Source organism: Rana temporaria, chromosome 5 (assembly GCF_905171775.1).
Source record: "Rana temporaria chromosome 5, aRanTem1.1, whole genome shotgun sequence".
Classification (NCBI taxonomy): domain Eukaryota; kingdom Metazoa; phylum Chordata; class Amphibia; order Anura; family Ranidae; genus Rana; species Rana temporaria.
Genome location: NC_053493.1, coordinates 386,788,863 through 386,816,855, shown reverse-complemented (window position 1 = coordinate 386,816,855; position 27,993 = coordinate 386,788,863). Strand labels below are relative to the sequence as shown.

Sequence of the window (27,993 nt, the reverse complement as noted above, 5' to 3'; positions counted from 1 at the left end):
TCATCATCAGCCCACGCCTCTCTGACTCTCACAGCCAATCCGAGCAGGCTACTGTATGTAGCCTGCTCAGATTGGCAGAGGTTGTTACTCCAATCCGAGCAGGCTCTGTATTCATTTGAATACATCGCTCACCAGGATTGGCTAAGCGGTATATACTGTATGTAACTGAAGCTACATACAGTATTACCGCACATCCAGCAGGCATCCAAGCAGCTGACCCGGCGTATAAGACAACCCCTAGTTTTTGGTCAGTTTTTTTAAGGTGTAAAAGGTAGTCTTATACGCCAGCAAATACAGTAGCTTTCAACTCTTAGGGGGTTGAGCCACGTGCACCACTATTGATTAGCTTGATCACAATCAGAAAGCTGGCAACTCTAAACTCTACAGTGCAAAAATCTACATTCCAGCATATACAGTGACTAAAAAATAAGTTTTGGTCAAGACAATCTTCTTCATAGCATCTCGAGGAAGGTCACCTTGGCCAAAACTCGTTAGGATTTTAGATACTGTATATACTGGAATGTAGCCAATAAAGATTTTGCAAAAAAATAATATACCGAGTTGCCAAACACTGATCGTGTTATATATGGGACAGAACTTCCCAGCCTGAACACCGAGTTTCAACCATCAAAGTGTCGATGAAGCACTTGGGCGGGGGTATGCCATCTACATTTCTTCACTGTTGATTAGCTATTCCTGAGGTCTTCAAAAGCAGTTAAAGAAAAAAAACATATCTGAAGCCCGGCTAAATCAAGCTCATTTTGATAAATGTTGTTTTCTTGGTGATTTTAGATAGGTAGGGCACTGTGTAATTTGCCATTTAGTACAGGGTCTGCTACAAGTAGCTTGTTGCTCCATTGATGTGCTCATCTCTTTGCTCTTTCCTCCTATCATAGATACATAGTTAGTCAGGTTGAAAAAAGACACAAGACCATCTAGTTCAGTGGTTCTCAACCTTTCTAGCACCGTGGCCCCTTGGTAAAATTTCCCAAGTTGTAAGGACCCCTAACAGTAAAATTATTTTCGTAGTGTGGGTTGTCAGCACCTAAGGCAAGACAAGTAATTTGCTCCCTTAACCCGAGCACATTTAGCGCTCGAGTCCCTTCCACTTGTACAGTATTAAAACCCCTTATGGTACATTGTAGGATGTTCCACAGTCTTTGTTCTCCTTGCTTTCCCTTTTATCTCTCTATATCCCAATTTCTTGTCCCCCCCCCATCCCCCTCTCTAGCCATCTTACTCCCCCTTTTTCTTTGTTTTTGCCTTCTCTTACACCTTGATGTAGTGGTGGTGGTGGTGGGGGGGGGGGGGGAGTGTTCCGATAAGCCATATTAGGTGCTCTTGATCAAGGTCATCTGCCGATCTGAGAACTGTAGTGGGGACTTTTAATGGCAACTATAATCACAGGTAGTGTTGCTCACTGTGTCTCCGACTTGGGGGTGTCTAGTAGCAGTGACACCTATGCCGAAATCAGGAGATAGGGTCTCCTCCATCTCCTCCCACTTCACATTCCTCACCAGTCAGCTGACCTCTAGTCTCTACCCTCCTGTCATGCTGTGAACTGTATGGGCAGCTACAAAGAGGCTGAGTGGGTGGCTACAAAGGAACAGCCCAGCTGGGCAGCCGCAAAAAGGCTGGAAGAGCGGTGCGGGCTTCAGAAACAGCCCAGGATTTGGTGACCCCTGGAAAATCATCATTTGACCCCTGAGAGGGTCCCAACCCCAGGTTGAGAACCACTGATCTAGTTCAAAACAAAAAATAAAATAAAAAATACAATCCCATATACCAATTTGATGATGATCCAATTTGCTACAGCAGGGGAAACAATTCCTTCCTGATCCCCTGATAGGCAAATCGGATTTTCCCCGGATTAACTTTACCTATAAATGTTAGTATCCAATTATATTATGTACATTTGAAAAATAATCCAGGCCTTTTTAAGGCAATCTACTGAGCTGGCCAGAACCACCTCTGGAGGGAGTCTATTCCACATCAGGCACCTATACTGCTTTTTGTATTTTATATCTTTCTGGAAAGCATCCTTTTCTCTTGGTGAAGAACACTGCTTACTGGCCTTCCCCTTCCAGTACTTCATGATGTTATAGCTCAGTAACAGCTACACACCTCATCACAATTGCCCTCACATAGATTTGTATTACAGAAGAAAAAACAGGGGCTTGTCAAACCATGTCTGTTACTGAGCACACCGAGTCTAAAGTTAACATCATAGATAGCAGGAAAGACTATGGTGATGGAGGTTGTTAGCAGAATGACAATGTCATTGCATATCAATTTCTCCATTTCACAGAAAGGGTTGTATTTTGGGGGGGTGTAAAAAATGTATCTAATCCACAAGAGGCAATGAAATCAACAAAAAATTGTATATAGGGAACTCTGGGCAGTTAAAGGGGTTGTAAGGGTTTGTTTTTTATTTTCTAAATAGGTTCCTTTAAGCTAGAGCATTGTTGGTTCACTTACCTTTTCCTTCAATTTCCCTTCTAAATGTTTTTTTTTCTTTGTCTGAATTTCTCACTTCCTGTTTCTCCTCAGTAAGCTGTTCTAAATGACTTTCCACTGCTCGGATGATGGTGGAAAGCTTACTGAGGAGAAACAGGAAGTGATAAATTCAAACAAAGAAAAAAAAACATTTAGAAGGGAAATTGAAGGAAAAGGTAAGTGAACCAACAATGCACTAGCTTAAAGGAACCTATTTAGAAAATTAAGTCAAACCTTTACAACCCCTTTAACTCTGATGAATGGTAACATCTGAATGAAAAGCAATGATGGGCAGAAAATCAATTGACAGGCAACCTGGAATGTACTTCAGCAGCACTCAATATGAGAGAAGCAAACTATGGTAGAAATATAAAAAACGAATGATGGTAAATGCAGCAGATCGGGGGGCCTTCCTGGCGATCCTTTTTTGCCTCCACCGGCCAGCGGTGTGGAGTGGAATGCTTGAAATGCAGGAAAAAAGCCACCATGCGGGAACCACCATGGAGCCCAAGCTCTCAGGAATGACGTCAATGGGGCTTTTTCGCGTTCTGGGGCAAGCGCATTAGCTCCTTCTTCACAACCAGTTTTGGGCACCAGTTCTCAAAAAAGGATATCAGGGAACTGGAGAAAGTGCAAAGAAGGGCAACTCAACTGAACCTATGATTAAGTGGCGTGAACAGCCACGTAACGCGTGAGGGAGGAGAGCCGGTGGTGACGTCATCTCCACTTTTAGCACGTCGCTGGAACGTGGAGCAGGTAAGTGTATGTTTATTAAAAGTCAGCAGCTACACTTTTTGTAGCTGCTGACTTTTAGAAAACATTAAAAATGACTGGAACACCCCTTTAAGGTTTTATTAATAAAATTGCTGTACGTTTTTACATTATTGGAGCGTATTCCTTCCTCTATGTACTCTGCTTTTTGGTCCAAGGGAAAGGGGTCATACACGCTGCTGCAGACTTAAAGGGACCCGTTTGTGGTGGAAAACGTATTGCTATAGAGAAGCTGCTGCCATTGGGTTCATATTAAGAGGCTTAATCAAAAGCTTGTTAGAGGTGAGAGGCTGGGGAAACCGGGCACCTGGAATGGAGCACTTTTGTGATTTGATTGGAGCACCTCACTTTGGAAATATTTTGGACATTTCTTCTGGTCTGCATGATATTATTGCTACTTACACAGAGACTTTTTTTCACATTGCATGAGGTTACAATTTCACTTATCTATTCTTTATGAGTTATTATGGATATATTTTTCACGTATTTATTGTTGATTGGAATTTTATGCACCAATTGCTCGGATTTATTATCACTGGTTTTCATGCACTATATTTTATTATTTATTATTTGTCATTAGTAAGCGCCCCACACCTTCATTTCATTATTGCATAAGTGTGTGAACACTATTTTAGTTGTGGCTGCTGCTTTAGATTATTTTTAGTTTTATTTTATTTTACTGATTAGTAGTGTGGTTTGCGCATTAAGTTACCCCAATTTTCATTAACTGATAAGAGGCATGAGAGGAAAGATTAGAGGAACTGAATCTATTCTCTCTTGAGAAGAGGAAAATAAGGGGGGATATGATCAACATGTACAAATACATAAGGGGTCCATATAGTGAACTTGGTGTTGAGTTATTCACTTTAAGGTCATCACAAAGGACAAGGGGGCACTCTTCATGTCTAGAGAAAAAAAGATTTCATCTCCAAATACGGAAAAGGTTCTTCACAGTAAGAGCCGTGAAAATGCGAAATAGACTCCCTCCAGAGGTGGTTCTGGCATTCTCAGATTGCTTTAAAAAAGGCCTGGATTGTAAAATGTACACAATATAACTGGGTACTAACATTTATAGGTAAAGTTGATCCGGGTAAAATCTGTTCATCTCTCGGGGCATCAGGAAGGAATTTTTTTCTCCTGCTGTAAATTGGAAAATGCTTTGCTGGAGTTTTTCGCCTTCCTCTGGATCAACTGCCAGCATAGGATTGGGGATGTGGGATTGTATGATTTTTTTTTATTTATTTTATGGTTGAACTAGATGGACTTGTCTTTTTTCAACCTATGTAACTATATTTACAGTACCTACAGGTAAGCCTTAATATAGGCTTTCCTGTAGGTACAAGTGGTGTTGATCCAGGGAAAATCCATTCGTCTCTCGGGGAATCAGGAAGAAAAAAAATTTCCCCTGCTGTGGCAAATTGGATCATGCTTTGCTGGGGTTTTTCGCCTTCCTCTGGATCAACTGTGGGCGAAGGATTGTGTATATGGGATCGTATATTTTTTGGGGGGTTTAACTAGGTGCGTCTATTTTTCAACCCGACTATGTAACCATGGGGAAACTGATGACATTATTTATCAGTTGACCCCTGTGGGGGTTTGTAACCGTTTTTCATGTATTAAACCCTAAACTACTGCAATGTACCTCAACTCCAGCCCTCTAGTACCCCCAACAGATCATGTTTTCAGGCTATTATTTTGCACAGAGTATTTGATCAGTTTCACTGCCTTAATAATTACTACAGACGTTTCATCTGAGGGAAATTCTGAAAATGTGACCTGTTAGGGTTACTTAAGGACTGGAGTTGAGAAACATTCATCTAGTGCCTTCTTTTGTTTTTATTTTTCTACAAGATGCAAAGAAAACCTGCTAACCCTTGGAATTCTATTACACCAAGAGAAACCTGGGGCTTACCACATATTTCTGAGTTCCCGGGGAGGTGAAGTCCTGCTTAATCTCCAATTCCAAAACATTGCGCTTTCTGTTAAAAGCAAAGCTTCCGTAAAACTTTACAACGCTGCTCTGGTCCCTGGATGGCAGAGTTAAGGACCTTATAAATATAACAAAATGTAAAAAATTCTTCGATGGGGCTGATTTAATAGAATAGTGCTCTCAATATAAAGCATTCCTACAACAAATTATATTAAACTCATATAAAGTACAAAAATGTATTATTCAAAACACTCAACTATCCATAAACCCCCGTTCACATTGGCACCATCTGACAAGTCAAATCGCAGCCTATTGCCGGCAATGGCACTGCCCCAATCGGTGTGATCCCGACTTTTTGGCACTGCACCGATTTAGAATAGTAGTTCCTGCACTACATTTGGCGACTTCCATAGACATCTATGCATGAACCCGCAAAGTCAGAGTGAAATGCGGCTTTAAAGGCGTGTGAGTTCAGATAAAGTTGCACAATTTCAAAGCCGCGTTCAATGGGAACGAGGGAGGGCTACACATGCTACAAAAAATGTCCATTCAAAATGCAAATTTTTAGGGGTCCTTTTGAGTGTAATACAGGGCTTAACAAATTTGCTTTGAATCTAGGAGCCAGCTAAAAAAAGTTAGGAGCCAGTTTTTTTTCATTTAACAAAGCTTACGGGTAGAACAACTTCCTGAATGTGAGCAGTTTTTGCGCACACAGTTCAAAAGAAATGTAGGTCTGAAGATTACATAAAAGCCCAAAACATTATATATTTTCTGAAAGCAGACACCCTAGAAAACAAAATACTGGTAGTTCAGTTTTGTTTTTTTGTCACACGATATTACCACATTGGTTTAGAAAACACAAAAATTTCTTTAAATGTTCTTTTTATTTCTATTTTTTAGATAACACAGGGTACTATCTATGCGTGAATGTGTTGTTAATGTCTTGGTACTTTTCTTTATCATATATAATTTTATCCATTTGGATGCGTTCTATAGTCAATTTGGATAAACTGGAATTTCTGGATATGATATCTTTTGACTCATGGAATCTGTGGAGAGTATATTGGAGGTGGAATCATTTCCTCGGACAGATTCTTGATTTAGTTGTTTGATGATATTTTCTGATATCAGAATATTTTTTTAAATAATCCGGAAATAACAGTTTGCCGAAGTTTGTGGTTGTTTATTCAATCTTTGTTTTTTCATTTTATCCCTTCAAATTCTCCAAATGAAAATGCTTTGGTAATGGGAGATGAAACAGATTGATGGGAAACTATGCATTAGTTGAAACAACTCGACCCCGATATGTTAGAAGGGTTATGAGGGGGAGGTTTAGAATTTAATTATTCTCATGGGGTCAAATAATATTACTTATGATTTGACACATACTATAGATTTCCATGAATTTGAATTGTACTTGGGGGTAGTCTGGAGTTAGACAAATACGGGTAATTACTCGACCTCCGATGGATCGATTTACAGAAACATGGGTTTGTTTCTTTAATTTTGTTTTCTATACCTCTGACTATAGAGTGGTCCCTTAATTGGAACCTAAGTATTGTTAGAATAAAATGTACTACTAAAGTATGTATTTCTGTATCACAAATGTAATGATATTTTTTTGATGTATAATATCTGATGTACCATCTACTTTTCGTAATAAAATTAAACTTGATTGAAAAAAAAAAAAAAGAAAAACACAAAAGTTTGACTATGGGACAGGAAGTGAAGGAACATCTCCCCAATGGAACACAGGTGGCAGGGTTTTTTTTCCCTCTCATCTACACCACACCAAAAACCCACTGGTATGAACAAACCCTCAAGACTGAACATTCAGATTCTTACATAAACCCATCCATGACTGGCACCCTTTAAAGCTCTGGCTGAAAGAAATGTTGCATGCCACCTTTCAAAAGTCTTACAAAAAAGATCCCACAGAAGAAGGAAGGGCAAGCAGTGTCACAGCTTGTAACATTCACTTCTTTGGACTTCATTTCTACAGTGGTCCTTACCGTATCGCTGACATATGGCTGGCAATAATAACATCAGTAAAAAATTAGGATGAAAAGGATACACCCACTGCTTTATAAGAGGTTGGATGTCTTTTCCAGACACGTTGGAAATGGATTTCAGAAAGCCAGATGTGGAAACCAACATCTGACTCCACATGTGGGACTGGAACTTCTGCGATGAAGCAGTGCTGGCCAGGCTTAAAAGCTTGTTGAAAACCTTGAGTGAGAAACAAAAAAGGACAGCAGTCGTTAGGAGCCATGAAACGCTATGCAGAACTGGGCAACGACGTCAAAGGAAAGAAAAAAAAAATATTCACATCTGAAGTATGGCAGGGTACCATAACGAACATAATAAAGTAAAGGTGAATGAAAGACAGTTTATGCATCACATCTGTGCTTAGAAGAGCCTCACCCTGATTCAGCTTTCATGTCTATTGTATACAAATTCATTTTTCTCAAAAATGTTATGTGTTATTAAAGGGTTCTTTAATCTGCAAAACAATGTATTGCTTGCTTTACATTACAAATATAAAACAGTAAAAAGCCACATATGCACACCGGAGTCTTCGTGTCCGTGTCTTCTCCATTTTGTTTCCAGTAGACAGTGCTGGATTTATACTCTTCCCCCCACATAACACATGCGTGCATACAATCATAATTACAGACGTTGTATTAAAACCAGCAATGTGTCCGCATACAGTACTAACATGAATCATATATCCTAGTGGTGCACCGAAATGAAAATTCTGGACCAAAACCAATAGTTCAGGATGCACTTGGTCGAAAATAACAAAAATAACAAATAAAAAATTATATATTTTTATAAATAAATATATACTCGAGTATAAGCCAAGTTTTTTCAGCCCGTTTTTTTTAGCGCTGTCAATTTACGTAGCGCTTTACATATACATTGTGCATTCACATCGGCCCCTACCCTCAAGTAGCTTACAATCTAAGGTCCCCAACTCACATTCATATACTAGGGCCAATTTTGGACAGAAGCCAATTAACCTCTTTGGAGTGTGGGAGGAAACCGGAGTACCCGGTGGAAACCCACGCAGGCACAGGAAGAACATGCAAACTCCAGGCAGGTAGTGTCGTCGTGGTTGGGATTCGAACCAGCGACCCTTTTTACTGCTAGGCGAGAGTCCAACCACTACAACACTGTATACTCGAGTCTGTGTACCTGATTATTCGTGACATGCAGTGCACCTCCTCCTCATCCTGTTCCATGATAGGCGGAACACTGAACACAATGTCTGCTGGGAAACGGAGTGCTCCTGGTCGTGCACACGATTGCGCCTGCTGGCCACGTGCATCAGGTTTCCTGCCATGCAGGGGGTGGGCAAAGACATATATATACACACGAGAATTCACCCAGGAGAGCCATTCTGCTGCAGTATATTTGCATGAGCCGGTCAGGAACCGGTTAAATAAAGAAAGTGTTCTTACCCTAGGGCAGGATGTTTCTTATTAACCAGTTCCCTACCGAGCCATAGTAATATGACGTCGGCAGTAACTTTGTCTCCCTCCGGGTGGACGCAATATGAGGTCATGGGCTTCCTGGCCACTAGGGGGGCGCACACGTGCCATTGCTCGGGACCCGGTGCGCGTGTCCCGCGGCCGGGATGTCTGCCAGGCACCCGCGATCACGGCAGGAGTGTGTAAACACAAAGATCCACCTCCTGTCAGAGGAGAGGAGACCGATGTGTGCTCCCAGTACAGAGGAACACTGGTCGGTCTCCTCCCCTTACGAGTCCCCTCCTCCTACAGTAAGAATCACTCCCTAGGGAACATATTTAACCCCTTCCCCGCCAGTCACATCTACACAGTAATCAGTGCAGTTTTATAGCACTAATCGCTGTATAAATGTGAATGGTTCCAAAAATTTGTCAAAAGTGTCCGATATGTGCATCGCAATGTCACTGTTAAAAAAAAAAAAAAAAAAAAAAAAAAAATCGCAGATCGAAGCCATTTCTAGTAAAAAAAATAAAATAATAAAAATGCAATAGAACTATCCCCTATTTTGTAGACACTATAACTTTTGCGCAAACCAATCAATGTAAGCCAAATGCGATTTTTTTTATCAAAAATATGTAGAAGAATACGTATCGGTCTAAACTGAGGGAATATATATATATATATATATATATATATATATATATATATTTTTTTTTTTTTTTTATTAAATCAAAAGGTAAAAACTATTTTTTTTTTTTTTTTTTAAATTGTCACTCTTCTTTGGTTTATAGCGCAAAAGATAAAAACCGCAGAGGTGACCAAATACCACTAAAAGAAAGCTCTATTTGTGGAAAAAAAAAATAATAATTCATTTGGGTACAGTGTTGCCCGTGCAATTGTCATTTAAAGTGCGACAGCGCAGAAAACGAAAAAAAGGTCTGGGCAGGAAGGGGGTGAAAATGCCCAGAATTAAAGTGGTTAAAAGGATTACCAGGTTAAAAAAAAAAAAAGGAAACCAATGCAGCCACATCTATGGACTTAAAAGATAAAACATTACATGTTTTTGCTCTTTGGTTTAGGTATATTTTAGTGCTTATCGTTCTTCATTCATAGATTTCTCTGTTTCTTAGATATCCTGACTGTACCCGTTCCTGTGTGCACTCTGGGCCAGTGTCAATAGTGTGTTCCATTTACTTTGGATGTATTTCTCATGTCTGGGTAGGAGGGTGAGGTGCTCAGCAGTTGTTAAATCATCCTGTTATTGCTGCCTGCTTTTTATTCTTTCCTCTGCTCTAATAAGAGCCCTGTCTACTACAACACTAATTTTCTTGTGGATCCATGAAACACCTTCAGAAGAAAGTGCGCTCTTCTCTGGCAGCCAATGACACCTCCTTTCCTTGACCACAGAATCCTAAACAGGAGCGTTTAGAAATGACAAAAGTGCTAGCCATGTGGAATTAGAGAGCGGGGCATCCGTCTACATGGCATGCCGATTCCAGACGAGTTCCCAGCAGACATCATAAGAGCGCTGCTTGTGAAGAGAAAGGTAAGGCGGATATACCAGCCATCTATAAATCAGAATCCTGCAAAAGGCAAACTTTACACTTGCGTCACAAACAGATGAAAGCCTTCGAGAATTGCAAAGATGTGTGAAATATGGCAAAGCCAAGCAGACTATCATCTTGAAGAGGTTTACATCTTGGCCAGGCAATGTGTTATCACCTCTAGTCCTAAGTGTTGAGAACACGGATATCACATCTAAGCAGAACTTCTCATGAGATTAAACAAGAGCGCTCTCAGTTTCTCTCTTATACTTACACTGATCAGCCACAACTTTATGACCACCGACAGGTTACAATAAAAGATTGATTATCTTGTTTTCTTTTAATAGCATCTAAAAGTCAGTGGGATATATTATGCAGCAAGTGAACATGTTGTCCCTGAAGTTGGGGTGTTGAAAGCATTGCTGTTTGTTGTGTATGGGGCTGCACAGCGGCAGATTGGTCAGGATGCCCTTGCTGACAAGTGTCCACAAATTTCCTCTTCTCTGGACCCCCACTGGCATTCCCGTCTCCTCCCCTCTGCTGAGTGCCTCCATAGAAAGCCACCTTGTGGGCTCCCTCCTAAGCCATGCGGTCTGCGTCTATTTACACAGACAAACAGGACTTGCCCACCCCCACTGCTCCAGTCACTGGCCTTGATTGAAATGGCTCCCACTGCCTAAGCAAAGCCTATGAGACCAGGAAGTGAAGAAAAACGAGCACAGCACTGGATCCAATGAGGGATCAGGTATGTAAAATGGGGAGTGAGTAGAGATACTAATGCCTAAACATTTACCTTACCGCAAGGAAATCATTAAAGTGGTTGTAAACCCATTACAACCACTCTAACCTATAGGTAAGCCTAGATTAAGGCTTACCTGCAAGTGCAACAAATATCTCCTGAACCTAAAAGGTTAAGGAGATATTTGCAGAAAATACCAGCACCGATGTCTACAGCGCGGGCGCACTGAGGGTGCTGCTTCTAACGGCGATCGCGCCGTTAGTAGCGGTACCCGCGCGCATGCGCTGGAGTGACGCCATCGCTGCTTCAGCCAGTCACAACGCCAGAGCAGCGATACCCGGAAGTCACTCCGGGTATCATGGCGGCGACGGAGGTGGTCACCCAGGACCGCTGTGGGGGCTTAGATCTCAGGTAAGTAATTCATAATAAGCCAGTATGCTAGGCATAAAGAGCTAGTATGCATTTCTCTTGCAGGGTTTTATTTTGTTTGTTTTTTTAGGAAATGTTTAAGTGGGTTTACTTCCACTTTAAATGTTAGTCTTTTATAACTACCGGAGTTCAACTTTAAAAAGGATTAGTGCTACTAATATCCTGCTGTTTGACAATTATGTTTTAAATACCTGCTGATAAAATGCAATTTTCAAGGTCCTAAAAACCATGCCATCAGAAAGAACAGGGCACTTACCTGCAGCATAAACTCCATACTAATGCGGTTTTCTATCAGTCTCATGACCAGGTGAGCCTTGCACTGGAACATGTTGAAATACTCCCAGGACAAAGTATGAGGGTGTTTTATGGAAAAATGAAGGTGAGAAGATGGACTGTAAATACAAAAAAAAAAAAGATGTAATACTAGTCTAAGAAGAAATATCTATCCCAAAATGTCCTTTTCACGCAGTACACCAATGTAATAAGATATCAGAAATGTTTTAACAGAGAAAGACATAGGAGGAGATTTACTAAAACTGGAAAGTACAAAATCTGGTGCAGCTCTGCATAGAAACCAATCAGATTTTATTGTCAAAGCTTAACTGAACAAGCTGAAGTTAGAAGCTGATTGGTTGCCATTCGCTGCTGCACCAGATTCTGAGTGCTACAGTTTTAGTAAATCTCCTGCATAGCGTAAGAATATATTAGATAACATTCTAAAAGTGAGAGCTTTTCCAAAAATGAGGCTCTTTACTGACTTTATCAGACTATGTTTCCTAAAGTGTAAGGGCTTCAGGATTTATATGCATAGAAACGTGATCACTTTATTATCAGTTACCAGCGACAGGAACAAGAGAGAGCATGGCTGAATAAGAGTCCCTGGACACAAAGTAGATAGAAAACAAGTCTCTGAAATCCCCTATAAACATTAACATGATCGTGTCATTTTAAAACTGGGTTTTAATCTTCATTAACCATATCTCACCCGGCCACTGCATATATATGGCCGGGTGGGCTCTTCCTCCTTCCGAGTGGACATTCAGGAACGTCCTTCAGAAGAAGGGGGATCACACACGCACGTGCCCGCACAGCGGCGCGATCCCAATGCGTTTGTGTCACCCGGACACGGCGCAACTTCCCTGATTGGCTGGAGGGCTCTGTGATTGGCCCTCCTGATCACATGACGGCTGTGTCCAATCACAGCCGTCATGTGATGTAAATCGAGAGCCGATTGCTATGGCTCTCCTCTCCTCACACAGAAGTTGTCGGATAGGAGAGAAGAGCCGATCGCTGCAGCTGGCTGGTGATCATTGAGTATGAGCTGTTTTTTTTTACACACGCATCACCAGCCTAGTGTTCCCACAGTGTAAACATACAGGCCCAGATTCTCATAGGACTGACGGCGCAGCGCTATGTACGTCGTCGTAAGTCCTAATCTGAGCCGTCGTATCTATGCGACTGATTCTTAGAATCAGTTACGCATAGATATCCATTAGATCCGACAGGCGTAAGTCTCTTACGCCGTCGGATCTAAACTGCAATTTTTTGGACCACTAGGTGGCGCTTCCGGATTCCCCGTCGAGTATGCAAATTAGCTAGATACGCAAATTCCCAAACGTACACGTGGCCGACGCAGTAAAGTTACGACGTTTACGTTAGGCTTTTCCCGGCGTGAAGTTGCCCCTGATATATGAGGAGCAGCCAATGTTAAGTATGGCCGTTGTTCCCGCGCCGAAAGTTTAAAAAGTTACGTCATTTGCGGGCTGGACGTCAATTACGTTCACGTCGAAACCTATGACGTCCTTGCAACGTCATTTGGAGCAATGCACACTGGGATATTTTACGGACGGCGCATGCGCAGTTCGTTCGGCGCGGGGACGCGCTTCATTTAAATTATACACGCCCCCTACCCGCTATATTTGAATTCCGCCGTGTGATTTACGCTACGCCGCCGCAACTTTACAGGCAAGTGCTTTGTGAATAAAGCACTTGCCTGAAAAACTTGCGGCGGCGTAACGTAAATCGGATACGTTACGCCGCCGCATAGATACGCCATTCTACGAGAATCTGGCCCACAATGTAAACACACAAGTCCCCACACCGTAAAAACACCTGTCTACCACATATATGACAGTAAAATCACATGTCCCAATGATCTTCTGCGTACATCTGTCCATGATCACACAAACCAATTACACTTAACAAGATTTTTTTAACAAAGACATGTAGCACAATACCCTTCGGCTTAAATTTATGACAACATTTTATTTTATTTGATTTATTGTAAAATAGAAAGAACATATTGTTTTTTCCCCAAAACTTTCGCTCTTTTTTTTTTTCTTATATCACAAAAAATAAAAACCGGGAGTCGGGAATAAATACCACTAAAAGAAAGCTCTATTTGTTCGAAAAAAAATATAAAAATGTAATTTGGGTACAGCGATTGACAGCTTTTCCCCCCCTCATCTTCTAGGACATTGAAAGTGCGAGAGCGTTGAAAGATAAAAATTGGCCTGGGAAGGAAGGGGGTGAAAGTGCCCAGTTTTGAAAATTCCAACCTGTAACCCCTTTCTATTATTTGGAGGATAAAAGGATTGTTGGAAAGGTCTGCCCATTCCTTGATGAAATGGGACAATCTTCCCCTTACCCCTACTTTTTAGAAGGGACTGAAGGAGCAAAGAGCAGCCCCCCCTTTTTGCTTGTCTTTGTTAAAAGATCACTTCTTTGTCTATTTGTTTTAAAATTAACCTGGTTTTGGAAGCCACGAACAGGCCTCTTATTTTGGGACTTATTCCTTTGAGAAGATGGAAACAGATTACTATTCTCGGAGGAACGAGCTAGGACTTCCTCCAAGGAAGAACCGCATAAGAGCTTGTCTTCAAAGTGTATGCCCCAGAGTTTATTCTTGGAGGGAAGATCACCTTCCCAAGATTTTAGCCAGATGGCTCGTCTAGCTGAATTAAAGGGGTTGTAAAGGTAAAAAAAAAAAAAAAAAATCCTAAATAGCTTCCTTTACCTTAGTGCAGTCCTCCTTCACTTACCTCATCCTTCAATTTTGCTTTTAAATGTCCTTATTTCTTCTGAGAAATCCTCACTTCCTGTTCTTCTGTCTGTAACTCCACACAGTAATGCAAGGCTTTCTCCCTGGTGTGGAGTGTCATGCTCGCCCCCTCCCTTGGACTACAGGAGAATCAGGACGCCCACTAACACACAGCTCTTTTCTCTATCTGCAACGTAGAGAGCGTCCTGACTCTCCTGCAGTCCAAGGGACTTTACAACCTATTTAATGAGTGCTGAAGTTCTGGCTACAGATCTTATGGAATCTGTTTCTGCATGAGCTAAAAAAGCAACTGACTTGGCAATAAGGGGGAGCGAATCCCTGATCTCCTCTACAGGGGTGTCGTAGGAAAGAAGATCATCCAGACCCTGGACCCATACATCAAGAGTCCTAGCCACACAGGTGAATGCTACCGCTGTTACCAAAGAAAAAGCATCCCAGGCCTTACGCAACAATGAGTCGGCCTTCCTATTCATTTGATCCTTAAGGACCCCAGAGTCCTCATATGAAGGATCTGACCTCTTGGACACTTGCGAAACATAGGAGCATCTAATCTAGGACATTTGAAGAAAATTTCCTCAAACTCGAACTGAAAAGGGAAACCACCTTTTATGCCCTCTAGACTGGAACAACCTTTTTCCAGGATATTTCCACTCAGAAAGAATCATGTCCTTGAGTGATTAATGCACAGGAAAAGATCTAGACTTCTGCCCCTGCAGACCCCTATACATTTTATCCTGAACAGATTGAGCTTGCTGAGGCAACTCGATTTGTTCAGAGGTATAGATTAACTTTAGTAGTTCGTCAATATCTTCAACTGGAAAGAGAGACCTAGTTGAGCTACCTGTATCCTCCTCCTCTGATGCAGACTCCTCATCAGAGGAAGATACCGGATTCTCACCTTCTTCCAGATCAGAAGTATTACACAAACTAATGGTCTCAGACACTAACAGAGACTTGGCTGAAGCTGAGGGCTCCTGCGTTATGGGTTTAGCTGAGGAAGGTCCAAACCCGCCTACTCTGTCGTTAAAGGACCGAAAGGAGGCCACTACCTCCTTCATAGAAATCATAAACTCTTTAAAAGAGACAGTAGATTCAGAACCCGCTTTTGACAGAATACAATCCTCACAAAATTGTTTTTTTAAAACCAACTATCTACAGTTCCCACATTTCTTCTTTACAGGTTTGGAGTAGAAGTAAGCAGAAAAGAACCATAAAAAAGGCTTATACAGGTCCCCCTGCTGCAGTAGCACCCTATCCATAGACAAGGGCTTACCTTAGGGACAGTATTGGAACCGGATGCTACCGCTGGTTCAATTCGAGCGGGTGCTCCATTCTCAGTCCTGTCCTCAAGCTCCATAAGGAAACCGAAGACCGACCGGAGAGACTGACTGCCACTGCACCACTAAAACGCATCTGCCTTGCGTTTGGCAGACTGTTTCCAAAGCAGCGAGTCCTCTGCATTGTACCTATGCCATGCTCCCTTAAGAAAACAGTGCCTGGAAGTGCTTCATGCGACTTCCGGGTCCGGCGCCATCTTGCCGCGTCACTGGAAGTTCTCCGACGCCATCTTGGTACACCCAAACAGCGGGGAAGCATGAGGGCAAAAAAGCCTCTCCACACAGCTAGACGCTGGAAATGAAAGGAAGTTGCCACCACTATACCACAAGGTAGGCAAGCTACCCAACAAACAGGGGTCCCTTCCTGATAAAATATATAGCACAACCACCCAGGACTTGGCCACAACTTGTCCTGGATGACACCACAGAAGGGGGCTCCACCAGCCACAGTTACGAGACCTCTGAAAATAACAAACATAACGGTGCTCCTGGAGGGTCTGGAAACACAAAACTGAGGGTCATAGGACAAGGAAGGGGCCTTTTAAATTATGTCTGATTTGTGTTTCCTGTAGAGGACAATTTATCTCTCAATTAGCTGTCCTGGAAGATAAGGGGGGGGGGGGGGGGGGGGGGGGGGGGAACATCACATTTTGAGTGAAAAATGGCAGAAGTGAAACTTTATCTCTGTTACAACAGGCTTATAGTGAACTTTCTGTGAGGAAACCAAGTGTTACTGAATGACATAGGCAGTTTAAGGAAAGGCGGGAAGATGTCCGTGATGACGCAAGAAATGGGAAACCAAAAGTAATGCCGCGTACACACAGTCGTTTTTTGTGATGAAAAAAAACGACATTTTTAAAAACATCATTTAAAATGACCGTGTGTGGAGAAAACGTTGTTTTATGTCTTCTGAAAAACGACAAAAAAAAAAAAAAAATCAAGCATGCTTCAATTTTTTATGTCGTTTTTCAAAACGTCATTTTTTTGTGTCATAAAAAATGACCGCGTGTGGGCTAAAACGACGTTTAAAATTACGTTTTTAAACCCGCACATGCTCAGAAGCAAGTTATGACGCGAGCTTGAATGGAACAGAGTGCCGCCGTACGCGCTGAACATAACCGCGCTTTGCTAGAGCATTTTGAAAAAACGATGGTGTGTAAGCAACGTCGTTTTTTAAAATGAAGTTTGAAAAACTTTGTTTTTTTTCATGACAAAAAACGACCGTGTGTACGCTGCATAATAGATGGATGCAAATGTGGACAGAATACCCGATAATTCTTTCATAAGGCACTTCCTGTTATGCAGGGACAATTGTGTTCCTATGTTGCCTCTCTATCAAATATACCTCTAACCGAGCCTACAAGTGGCCAGGCTGACACACATTGTGTAGGAACGGTCTGCCATTCTAACCACCAGGAACACAGCACAAAACAATGATGTGTACCACCGTTAGAAGGCATGAGTTTATTAAAAACATTTTGGGCATGGTCCTTTATGAAATCATCCGATTCCATATCATCCCTTTCGTAAACAGCCACACCCAAAACGATTGGCCATGACTACATCTACAATCTGCTTTACTACCACATCTACATTTCAAGCCTCCTTGGGGAGAGTCATTCCGACATCACTCCGTATTGGCGAGGTCACATCCGGCGCACCGCCCGACTACACCAGCTGCACCATCCAGCGGTTTGTAATCTTCTGCCAAGTCCATTGGGGGCCTCTCCACATCACTGATCCTTTTGGGTTCAACCAGTGGTCTGTCGATGTTTAACATTGTTTGTTCATCAGCCATATTTTAACCCTTTCCATTCTTGGAATCCTTTGAGTTTGATTTCACAATAAATCTTTTAGTTATAAACCGTGGCACAGACATTTTTATGACTTTTCCAAGGTATGCCTCAAGTGGTGTGTAGACATCACCCCCCAGCGCTGGATTAAGAGGAATCTTGTTGTTTTCTCTTTTGCACAACACCATCCCTGGTGTTTTGGTTCCCCTCTATGTGCAGAGGGCTAACATTCATTACACAGGCTGCCATATGTCGTTTCTTCAAACAGTGCCTGAACGTTTTAGAAGAACTGCAAACCAAGCATTTTGGTCTCAATGCTTGCTTGGCAACTGCAAGCCAAGCTTCTTGAGATCAGTGGGTGAGTGTAAACAGCAGTGCCACCTGTCAAACCCTTCAGACCAAGTTAAAATTTCTGCAGCCATAAAGTTGATTGTTTTTACTGCCGATGTGAAAGAGCCCTGAGCCACGTCAACTTAATGATAGTGCAGAGAAACTCCAACTTTTGCGATTTCTACACTTGTTCCAGGTCAGTACTTCAAAATATGGAAGCTATAATCAGACAACTTGTATATTCAGGAGGAGGCCAGCAATGGTAGCCCCTATATTTCCCTCAGCACAGGTTTAAATTAAAGTTATGACTTCCTTAGATATATCACCCATACGTAAAACGAAAAAATATGCATAACTTTTTTTTAAGGTCCCTTACTAACAAGGGCACCATTGTTCTATTCATTTTAGTATACTAGTCCTTTAAGTCCCAGCCATGCCAACATATGTACTTAAATGGCTCTTAGCAGAGGGATTAATGGAATATTTTTTCTCTTGGCCTTCTTAGCTGTGAGGCAGAACTGGTGAAAGTCTGTTCATTTGGGTCAGTTATGTTGGAAAACTTCCAATAGTGACTTGTAAACAGGCAGCTATGAACAAACTGGATTATTTATGCCTTTACTATGCTGCCCAAATAAAGATTAATGTATAACTGCTGGAAAATTCATATAGGAATAACACCCCCTCCAGATAGCACGTCAACAGACGTCTTTCTGAAGGAACAGATTTAATGGCAATTACCAGTCAGCCATTAATGTGTCACATCAGGTAATATTCCAGAGGTCTCACTCTCTAAACAGTCCTATCATCCATACAAAATATGTAAATGTACTTCTCATGCATCAACCATGAGCACTGTAGGGTCTGGTCTGGGGCTGCAACTAACGATTATTTTCATAATCGATTAGTTGGTCGATTATTGTTTCGATTAATCGACTAATCTTTAAAAAAAAAAAGTGTGGTGTACAATTTAGTTAATATGTAAATAAAAAAAAAAAGGCAATTTATTCTTAAATATCCATATGCAATGGTAAATATAAATAACCAACGTAATTGTAATGCCTTCTATTACCTCCACTTTCTCTGGGTTCAGATGCTGATCTTCCCTGCACAGAGTCTTTAAAGTTTTTTTCTTTTAAACAAACTTGTTTTACTTACCTTCTCTGTGTAATGGTTTTGTACAGAGCATCCCAGATCCTTCACTTCTGGGGTCCCTCACCGATGCTTCTGGCTCCTCCTGCCTTCAGAGTGCCTCAATAGCAAGCTGCAAAGTATAGTATAGAGCGCCCGCTATAGCCAGGTAAAAAAACTTCTGCCTTTAGAACCACTCACTTCCTGCCCAGGACTACATGTCCCACGAGGCATTGCTCCTCACACTTGCACATTCACAAATTCTCAGGCACTAAGTGACATGTATCGATGGTGTACTGAGCTGTATGTGTGCTGCACTGTATTTCCTGATATGAAAACGAGTAATGTATTCAATATGCAGGCCAACTAATCAACTGGCCGATTAATCGATTATGAAAATAGTTGTCAACTATTTTCATAATCGATTAGTTGTTTCAGCCCTAGTCTGGTCTGCAAGGGGAGTCCAGGAACCTGCAAACCTCACACTCCAAACCTTTGCTGAATTTTTTATTTTTATCCCCCAACAGTCCAGCATACCAATGTTATCCCAAAAATGATCAAGCCATTCTTAGAAAATTATGTATGCAGCATAGTGCTAGGCCATTTACAAGAATTAAGCCATTTGAATCCAAGAGCCATGGATTGGAGGGTTTGTCTACAAATCGCAAATTGATTGTTTTTTCTTTACTGTGCACCTTTTCTGGGACTCAAAGATAAATTCCAGGTATGATAATTTGTACATGGTTACATCGGTCCAGCTTGGATCATTATAAGTATGCATGTGTCATACCTGTGGGACTGCTACTACAGTGAAGTATGGTCACCATTCAGGTTAAGACTCGTACACACTATAAGAACAAAATCGGGTAAACAATTTTGTCCAAAGAATTTTCATAGGATTTTCGTACACAACTTTCGACAGCCGATTAGAACATTTCAACTTTTCGTCCGAAAATTCCAGAAAAGGACAAACTCCAAAGTTTTTTTCGTACAGGAACAGAACGAACGATTTTCACACAATGTGTACCGTTTTAGAACTGTAACATCTAATCTACCTAAAAAAAAAAAACATCCTCTCCTCCACAGGCCAGTGGAAACCTCCAAAAACACTCAAAGAGGCCATCTGCCTCTCTCCAAGTGTGTTTGGAGGGGAGGACGGGGCATTTTGGAGGGGAGATTTAGCTGTTCGGGTCCTCTTTTGGGAACTGGAGTGGGGGGAGAGTTCTCTGGGTGGGAGAGTTGCTTGGAAGAGATGGAGGGGTAGAGGGATGTTTGGGGGCTGGGGTTCCCCCTCCTTGGGTAGCTCAATGACTCGGTCAATGGGTCTGTATTGTTTTTTGTACTTTTGATATCCAATAAATTATAATTTATACCACAATAGTAACCTTTGAGGTGCTTTATCCTGGTGGGGTTTTTATAAATACGTACAGTTCAATACAGCCCTGAAAGCTACTGTAGCTGTTTGCATAGGAAATAGTTCGTTTCGGACTATTTTTTTTTTCTTTTTAATAAAATAACAAACATTGTTATACAATGGTTTTGCACAGAGCAGCCCCCAAAGCTCCTCTTCTCGGGTGTCCCACTGATGCTCCTGCTGCTATCAATCTGCCCAGTGAGGAGGGACAGAGCCGCTGCTCTCATGCACAGCGATGCATCGGAAATGGGGTCGGTTAAGTATAAGACCTCTTTCACACTGGGGCCGCCCGTGCATTAGCACCAAAGCGCCGCTCATTTTAGCAGCGCTTTAGTGCTGTTTAAGCAGCGCTTTTCACCCCCGCTAGCGGCCAAAGAAGGGGTTAAAAACGCCAGTGTTGCAACACTTTGGAAGCGCTGCCCATTCATTTCAATGGGCAGGGGTATTTTGGAAAGATGCTGCTTTCAGGACTTTTTCTAATGCCCCACAAGCACACCGCCCAGTGTGAAAGCACTCAGGCTTTCACATTTGGGCAGTATGAAAGGCAGTTTTCATGCGCTTTACATTACTAATATGCCTGAAAACTGTCTCGTGTGAAAGGGGTCTAAGGGGTGGCTGGGGGGATTCTATGACACCGAAGGTTTTTTACCTTTATGCATGAAGGTAAGGCTTTAGAACCACTTTAAAGGATTGAGCCAGAAATTCAAAGCTGTCCTGTCTACACTTCCTGCGTCATCTCATGCTGTCTTGACGGTTCTTAACTTGCACTACAGAACAATTAGTCTCTAACAATTTGGTAGGCCTGACATATCCTGCAATTTCAGTCCACAAAACATTATGTGATATAATTCCACAAAAGAATATTAGCAGTGGACTGCATTTCTGGCAGAAATGTGCATAATCTATAGATATGTACTACACAATCATTTTTTATGTTGCCTTCACATACATTTTAAGTGAAATAATCTGGATTGGTCAAAAACCAAACCAAAATCATGTCTGTAGGTAAGTTAAAGCATAACATACTTTTCTATATAGTAGCTCTCCCCCTACCCCACCACCCCTCAAATTTGTATACTCCCCTTCCCGTGCTTCTGAAATATCCATGTTGTGTGACCCAACTTGTGTGATACAAGTGCTGCAACAAACACTCTGACCGGCCCCTCACTTTATCTGCCTATGCAAAGAAAAGTCCCATTTGGTCAATCTTCACAAAAGCACAGAATATACAGGGGAATGGATAGAAAGAGTGCAGCAGTGACTATGTGGACGTATGGCGTAGGTCTTGTGGGAGTAACAGGTGAGTACTATATTTTGAGGTGCTGGGGCAAGGCTGGTCAAGTTGATTCCACCTGTATTTAATTATATTGTAACTGTACTGTCTGCCCCCATGTTGTAAAGCGCTGCGCAAACTGTTGGCGCTATATAAATCCTGTATAATAATAATAATACAGTGGAACCTCGGATTACAAGCATAATCCGTTCCAGGAGAATTCTCGTAATCCAAAGCACTCGCATATCAAAGCGAGTTTCCCCATAGAAGCTAATGGAAATTAAAATAATTTGCATTGACTTCTATGGCATGCAATACCGCATTAGGCCAGAGGTTGGGGGGGGGGGCGCCGGAGAGCCTCAGAAATATTTGAGAAGGCTCGGGGACAGCTCGGAAAACCTCAGAAAAGACTCAGGAACAGAGTATTTCTGAATGGCTACAATCGACTGCTGCACCTCAGGCCAAACGTGGTACTGCACATGCCATTGTGGCTTGAATCCTTGTTTTGCAACATAACACTCGCAAACCGAGTCAGGATTTTTTTTTAAAAGTGCTCGTATTGCGAAATGGTTTCATTGTATATGAACTCCAGACAAACCTACTTGCTCCATATGTCACAGCTTGCCATTCATTTGATGTGGTGGCTCCTTTAACCCACCCCCCCCCCCCTCATTAGAGGAGTAGTGTTGTTGCCCTAGGACAGAAAGTGTGTTAAGTCTACAGGACATCTCCCCTTCTCCATAACACGGGGGTGGTATCATGTAGTCCACATAAGCAATATGGGCAGAACTGGTAACACAGTTTGGAATTTCCAGTGCTGCAGAGAAAGTTATGAGATTACTGGATTTCTGGCAGATCAAAACATTTGGAATTGTGCATGTTGAGAAGTATCGTATGGATTTTTTGACAAAACATTGAGTTACAATTTTAAAACTTATGTGAAAGAAATCAGTTTTTTTAACAAAACAAACCAGAGAACTAAAAATACAAAAACTGACAAATGTGAAGATCCCATTAGAAATCCTATAAAACATACTTGTCTTTCTCCTTTCCTGCAGAGAATATCGGGTGCAGCAGCACACCACCAGTCTTCAGTTCATAGGCTACAATTATATCCAGCTCCTAGGGAAACACATGAAAGACAGCAACTCGTCAGTCATGAACACACTAATTACACTCATCTTGTTCTATTCATTTATACGCCACAAGCCCCGGGGATGGGAATGTATTGCATACTGGTAAACTGGGCAAGACATTCATGGAAATAAAAGATTCTCACTTCTTTGATCCAGTCTCGGTACTGATTTACACCAAATGTCTTCTTCATCCACAGACCGTAAATATAACCAGAGATGCCTTTCAGGACCCACTCGTCAGACCTGGGAATACAAGGAAACACTTTAACACCAACACTAGACTTCATTCCTTCAGGTGACGGACCTTGTGCTGCAATGATGCTTTTTCAAGATGTCCTTACTTAAACGCATAATGATAGTGCAAGAAAAAAAAAACCTTTGGGGATTGCAGTTAGATAATATACTTACCTGTCCCTGGCTTCCTCTTGCGGCACTAGACAAGGGTGATGCCGTCATGCTTTTAGCCAGATATCAGAGAATGCCGAGCAGCCCAAATCTTGTGAGAAGACACTGTGCACTGGGTTGCTGCATCTTCTTCTGAAATTTGGGCTACTCAGCATTCCAAGGCATCCCGTCGGCAGGAGGAGGACAGTACCCTTAGTATTATGGAAACAGAAGAATGGTGGGTACCGTATTTATCGGCGTATATCGCGCACTTTTTTGCCCTGAAAATCAGGGCAAAATCGTGGGTGCGCGATATACGCTGATACCCGCGCCGTGTTTGAATGCCTGCCCCGACATATACCGAGCACAGTACACTCGGGTACATTCGGCCAGGCTCGGCTTCACTCGTAGTCACACTCTGTGACGTTTATGAGTGAGAAGCCAAGCCTGGCCGAATATACCTGAGTGTACTGCGCTCGGTATACGTCGGCGGAGGCTTCAAACTGAGCGCGGGGATTCGACATGAAGACAGCGCGGAAGAACACCACCGAGGCCGCAGACGGACGTCGGACCGGACGAGGCCGCCGGGCAAGACACCAAAACTGTAAGTAGTAAAATGTAATAAAACAATTTTTTACAGGAAAAACGGGTCAAAATTAGGGGTGCGCGCTATACGCCGGAGCGCGCAATACCCCGATAAATACGGTATATCATCTGTTTCCCATCAAAAAAATGACAACCTGAGTTAAAGTTAAACTATAGGCAGAAAAAAAATAAAAAAAGGCATAAATGAGTGCATGTTGTGTTACTTTTTTTTTTTTTTTTTAATAGCAAGCAGTGCCCAACTTTGACCTAATACTTTCTTACAATCCTCTGGATTGCTAAACTCAGAATGGGAAAGGAAGAAGCAGCTTAAGGACCACGTCCGTTCTGCTGTAGAGCTGCTGAGAGAAGGAGAGAACAGAGTGACAAAACTGAGCTCCACAGTGTATGGCTTCTCCTTTTGCTGTCCACTCACAAGCTGGAGGAAAGACAAGGCCTGCAAGTGTTACTTAAAGTAGTTGTAAACCCTCCTGAGGGGGGGGGGGGGGACACCGTGCAAGATAAAGGCATAATGAGCTAGTATGTGTACTAGCTCATTATGAATTACTTACCAGAGATTGAAGCACCGGTCCTCATTCTCCCCCTCCGGCGCAACATCCCTCCCGGGTAACGCAGGCTCCGGCGCTGCGATTGGACGGAGACGTGATTACGTCACATGCGTGCGGGAGCCGCCGGCAATGGTTCGTCTAACTGAAGCAACGGCACAACGTTCCATTGCTTCAGTGCGCATGTGCCGATGACTTTGGCACATGCAGACACAGGGGGGTATCTCCTAAGCCTCACAGGTTTAAGAGATATCCTGTGTAGCTACATGTAAGCATTAATATAGGCTTACCTGTAGCATAAAGTGTGTTGTAAGGGTTTACAACCACTTTAAAGTGGAACTTCAGTTATTTTTTCATCTTTCCATCTATTAAATCTTCTGTCCTTGTTGTGTTAACTTTGGATAGTAAAGCAATTTTTTTTTCTGCCAGTAAATACCTTATACAGCCCACCTCCTGTTTCTTTTCTGTTAAAAAGCGTAGGCTTATGACATCATGCACAGCTCTCTCGCACACTCTCGTGAGAGTTTGCCAGGAAGAGAGGGGGGAGTCATAAGAGGGACAAAGAGCTGGAGGTGTGTGTCTGTGTAAATCCAGGAAGTGAACAGGCAGCAGCTTCAGCTGCCCACACTTAAAATGGTTGCAGCCAGACTCAATGGAGGGAGAGTTCTGTAGCATATTTGGCAAGTACAGAATCAGTGTATATAAAATAATATGCAAAGTGGTTGGAGGGAAGCTTCAGAATGGCAAAGATGTTTTTATTACAAATTATGTGAGCAGACTGCAGTTCCTCTTTAAAGTGGTTGTAAGCCCCAATAATGGACTTCTCGTGTTTGCTCCTTTTTGGTCTGTTAAAAGAGACATTTTCTTTTCATAAATCACATTCATCTAGGTGGATGCAGCATCAATCCTCTCAGGTCTCAGCAGGGGCAGACTGACAACTCATGGGACCCCCAGGCAATAGGAGGTTATGGGGGCCCCCGGGCAATTGGAGATTATGGGGCCACCCAGGCAATAGGAGATTATGGGGCCACCCGGGCAAGAGGAGATTATGGGGCCACCCGGGCAAGAGGAGATTATGGGGCCACCCGGGCAAGAGGAGATTATGGGGCCACCCGGGCAAGAGGAGATTATGGGGCCACCCGGGCAAGAGGAGATTATGGGGCCACCCGGGCAAGAGGAGATTATGGGGGGCCCCCGGGCAAGAGGAGATTATGGGGACCACACAGTACTGTATATACACTCACATACAGTATACATACACACAGAATACACACACAGTACACATACACACACTAAGAAGGTACTGGAGAGGCGGGGCAGCTGTAATCTTGAAATGTTTAGATCAAGTGGTGGTGCAGCGAGTAGCACTTTCGCCTAGCAGCAAAAGGTTCGCTGGTTCGAATCCCGACCACGACACCATCTGCCTGGAGTTTGCATGTTCTCCCTGTGTCTGCGTGGGTTTCCTTTGGGTACTCCGGTTTCCTCCCACACTCCAAAGACATGCTGGTAGGTAAATTGGATCTCATCCAAATTGGCCCAGTATATATGTATGACTGTGTGTCCCTAGCGTGTCATGATCCTACGGGGTAAAAATGACCGCACCAGCCAAGCAGATACTGGCTGGAAAAAGCGCCGATTCAGTTTGCATGCATTGCGCTATACAAGTCATTCATTCATTCATTCAAAAGGATGTTGGTAAGGGACATTTCAGTGATAGATGTAAAAAAACAGATTTTTACATAATGTCCCTGGTTTTACAGAGGCTGGCAACCCTAATGGGGCCCCCTAGTGGCATGGAGCCCTCAGGCAGTGCCCGAATGGTCAGTCCGCCCCTGGGTCTCAGTACTCCGCTCTCTGCCCCTCCAGCATTTACTAAAATGCTGGGATGTGGAGGAGGTGGGAGCGGCTGGATCAGGCTCTCAGTGGCTCGCTGAAAGGCTGGGTGCCAGTGATTTGATCCATCTATGGCTGGCCTAACAGCGTGGATCATGGAAGGCTCGGCTGCAGTGATAAGGACAGCAAATAAGTGTTTGGGGATAAGGGGGGAAGTTGACTTTTTTACCTGCTGTAAAAGCAATAGCAGAAAAAATACTGAGCCTTTAGTACTTGTGACGAGATCCTTCCTCGCCCAGGTCCTGCTCTCCCGACACTCCTCTGCTACCAGTGAGTCAGCTTTCAGATTGCAGCGTCTGATGGTCCAGTCATCCAAGGTTCCGGGGTCCGAACTACAGCTATGTGCCATTCAGACCCATTAAGAACAAACACCAGGCAGGCTGTATGTAAGTTCAAGCAGGACTCTTTATTTTCAAATACACAGCACACTTTTATACAGAATTTGGAACATCCCACTCCCAACAACCGCTTTCCTATTGGTCAATTGTAAAGTATCCAGTCTTCACTCAAGTCCTCCTTGACCATGCAAATGAGGACTTGAAATAGTCAACAGGGATTGGTCCAATAGCTTGGATAGAAAGACTTGTGTATTGAGACAGAAGCCCCAGGGGGTAATCAATGTACACAATAACCCGGTCTACTTAATTACTACCTCTGAGAGGTTACATTGCTTTAGACAATAGAATGCTAATTCAATGCTCCTGACAGGAGGCTTCTGACCTTTAGAACAGTACAAAGGCACTTAGCATAAACACTTACATCTTCAGACGGGCTGTCTCCGACAGAAGACACCCACACCTGATAATCACAAAGGCTTTAAACAGGCTTATCACATAATGGAAATGTCTCAATATAGCTCAGTAACCACTCCATTACTCCAAGGTCCATGACAGTACTCCTGTAACAAACATTTTGTGATCCTAATACAAGATATGGAGATCTAAAATGTAAGAACGCATGCTGCTCTAAAGAAGAAAAAAAAGAAAATCAATCTCTAACTGAAAGGCAAGGTAGGATGGGACAATAGTTCCAGGTAAAGCACCCAAAGCTCATTCACAAAAAAATAGAATACATGTAGCGCCATCTAGTGACAAATAAGGGCAATAATATTTTCCATAAAGGCAGCTGAACTCACCAGGACATCCTAGAAATGAAGCAGCCAAAGAACTGTTGTGCGAGAGCCTGAGCAAGACACCTTCTAGTTAGTGGGGTCTGGTCAATGATCATAGCGCTGTGGAGGAGGTTTGTGCTGGAGAGAGAAAAAATAAATAAAACAAAAAGTCAAACTTAGAACTAATATTTAAATACAGTAAAACCTTGGATTGCGAGCATAATTCTTCAAAAGACATGCTTGTAATCCAAAGCACAAAGTGAATTTGCCCATAATAAATAATGGAATCTCTAACGATTCATTCCACATCCATTTATTCATATGCTTCAGTCTATAGAAAGAGATTATAGCAATGTGATAGATTGTGTCAGAAGCGAAATCCAGCAGGAACTACAGTATTAAAAAAAAAAGCAATATGGTTACATTTAATGAAGGTTTAACATTTAGCAACTCACATGAGGAGGAGTGACATGCTGACGTCACCACATTGGAGATCCCGGAAGGAGAGGTGTTTGTGTAGCCAGCCAGCTTTTTAGCGGAGGCTAAAAGCACCCTGCTAGCGCCCGAAAAGCACCGCAAAAAAATTACGGTAAAGCACCGCTA

The 27,993-nt window shown here is 42.5% G+C and overlaps 1 protein-coding gene across 2 annotated transcripts in view; it reads right to left on the bottom strand.

The window, feature by feature from the left end:
- Positions 1 to 27,993, bottom strand: part of TAF2 (TATA-box binding protein associated factor 2) — a 181,065-nt gene that overhangs the window by 121,802 nt on the left and 31,270 nt on the right. For both annotated transcript variants that reach the window (XM_040354891.1, XM_040354892.1), the window contains exons 8-13: positions 27,415 to 27,528; positions 22,998 to 23,097; positions 22,755 to 22,840; positions 11,639 to 11,774; positions 7,272 to 7,426; positions 5,180 to 5,294 (exon numbers count right to left, since the gene is read on the bottom strand). In XM_040354891.1, coding sequence (XP_040210825.1) covers positions 5,180 to 5,294; positions 7,272 to 7,426; positions 11,639 to 11,774; positions 22,755 to 22,840; positions 22,998 to 23,097; positions 27,415 to 27,528 — 706 coding nt within the window. The remainder of the gene's footprint in view (positions 1 to 5,179; positions 5,295 to 7,271; positions 7,427 to 11,638; positions 11,775 to 22,754; positions 22,841 to 22,997; positions 23,098 to 27,414; positions 27,529 to 27,993) is intronic.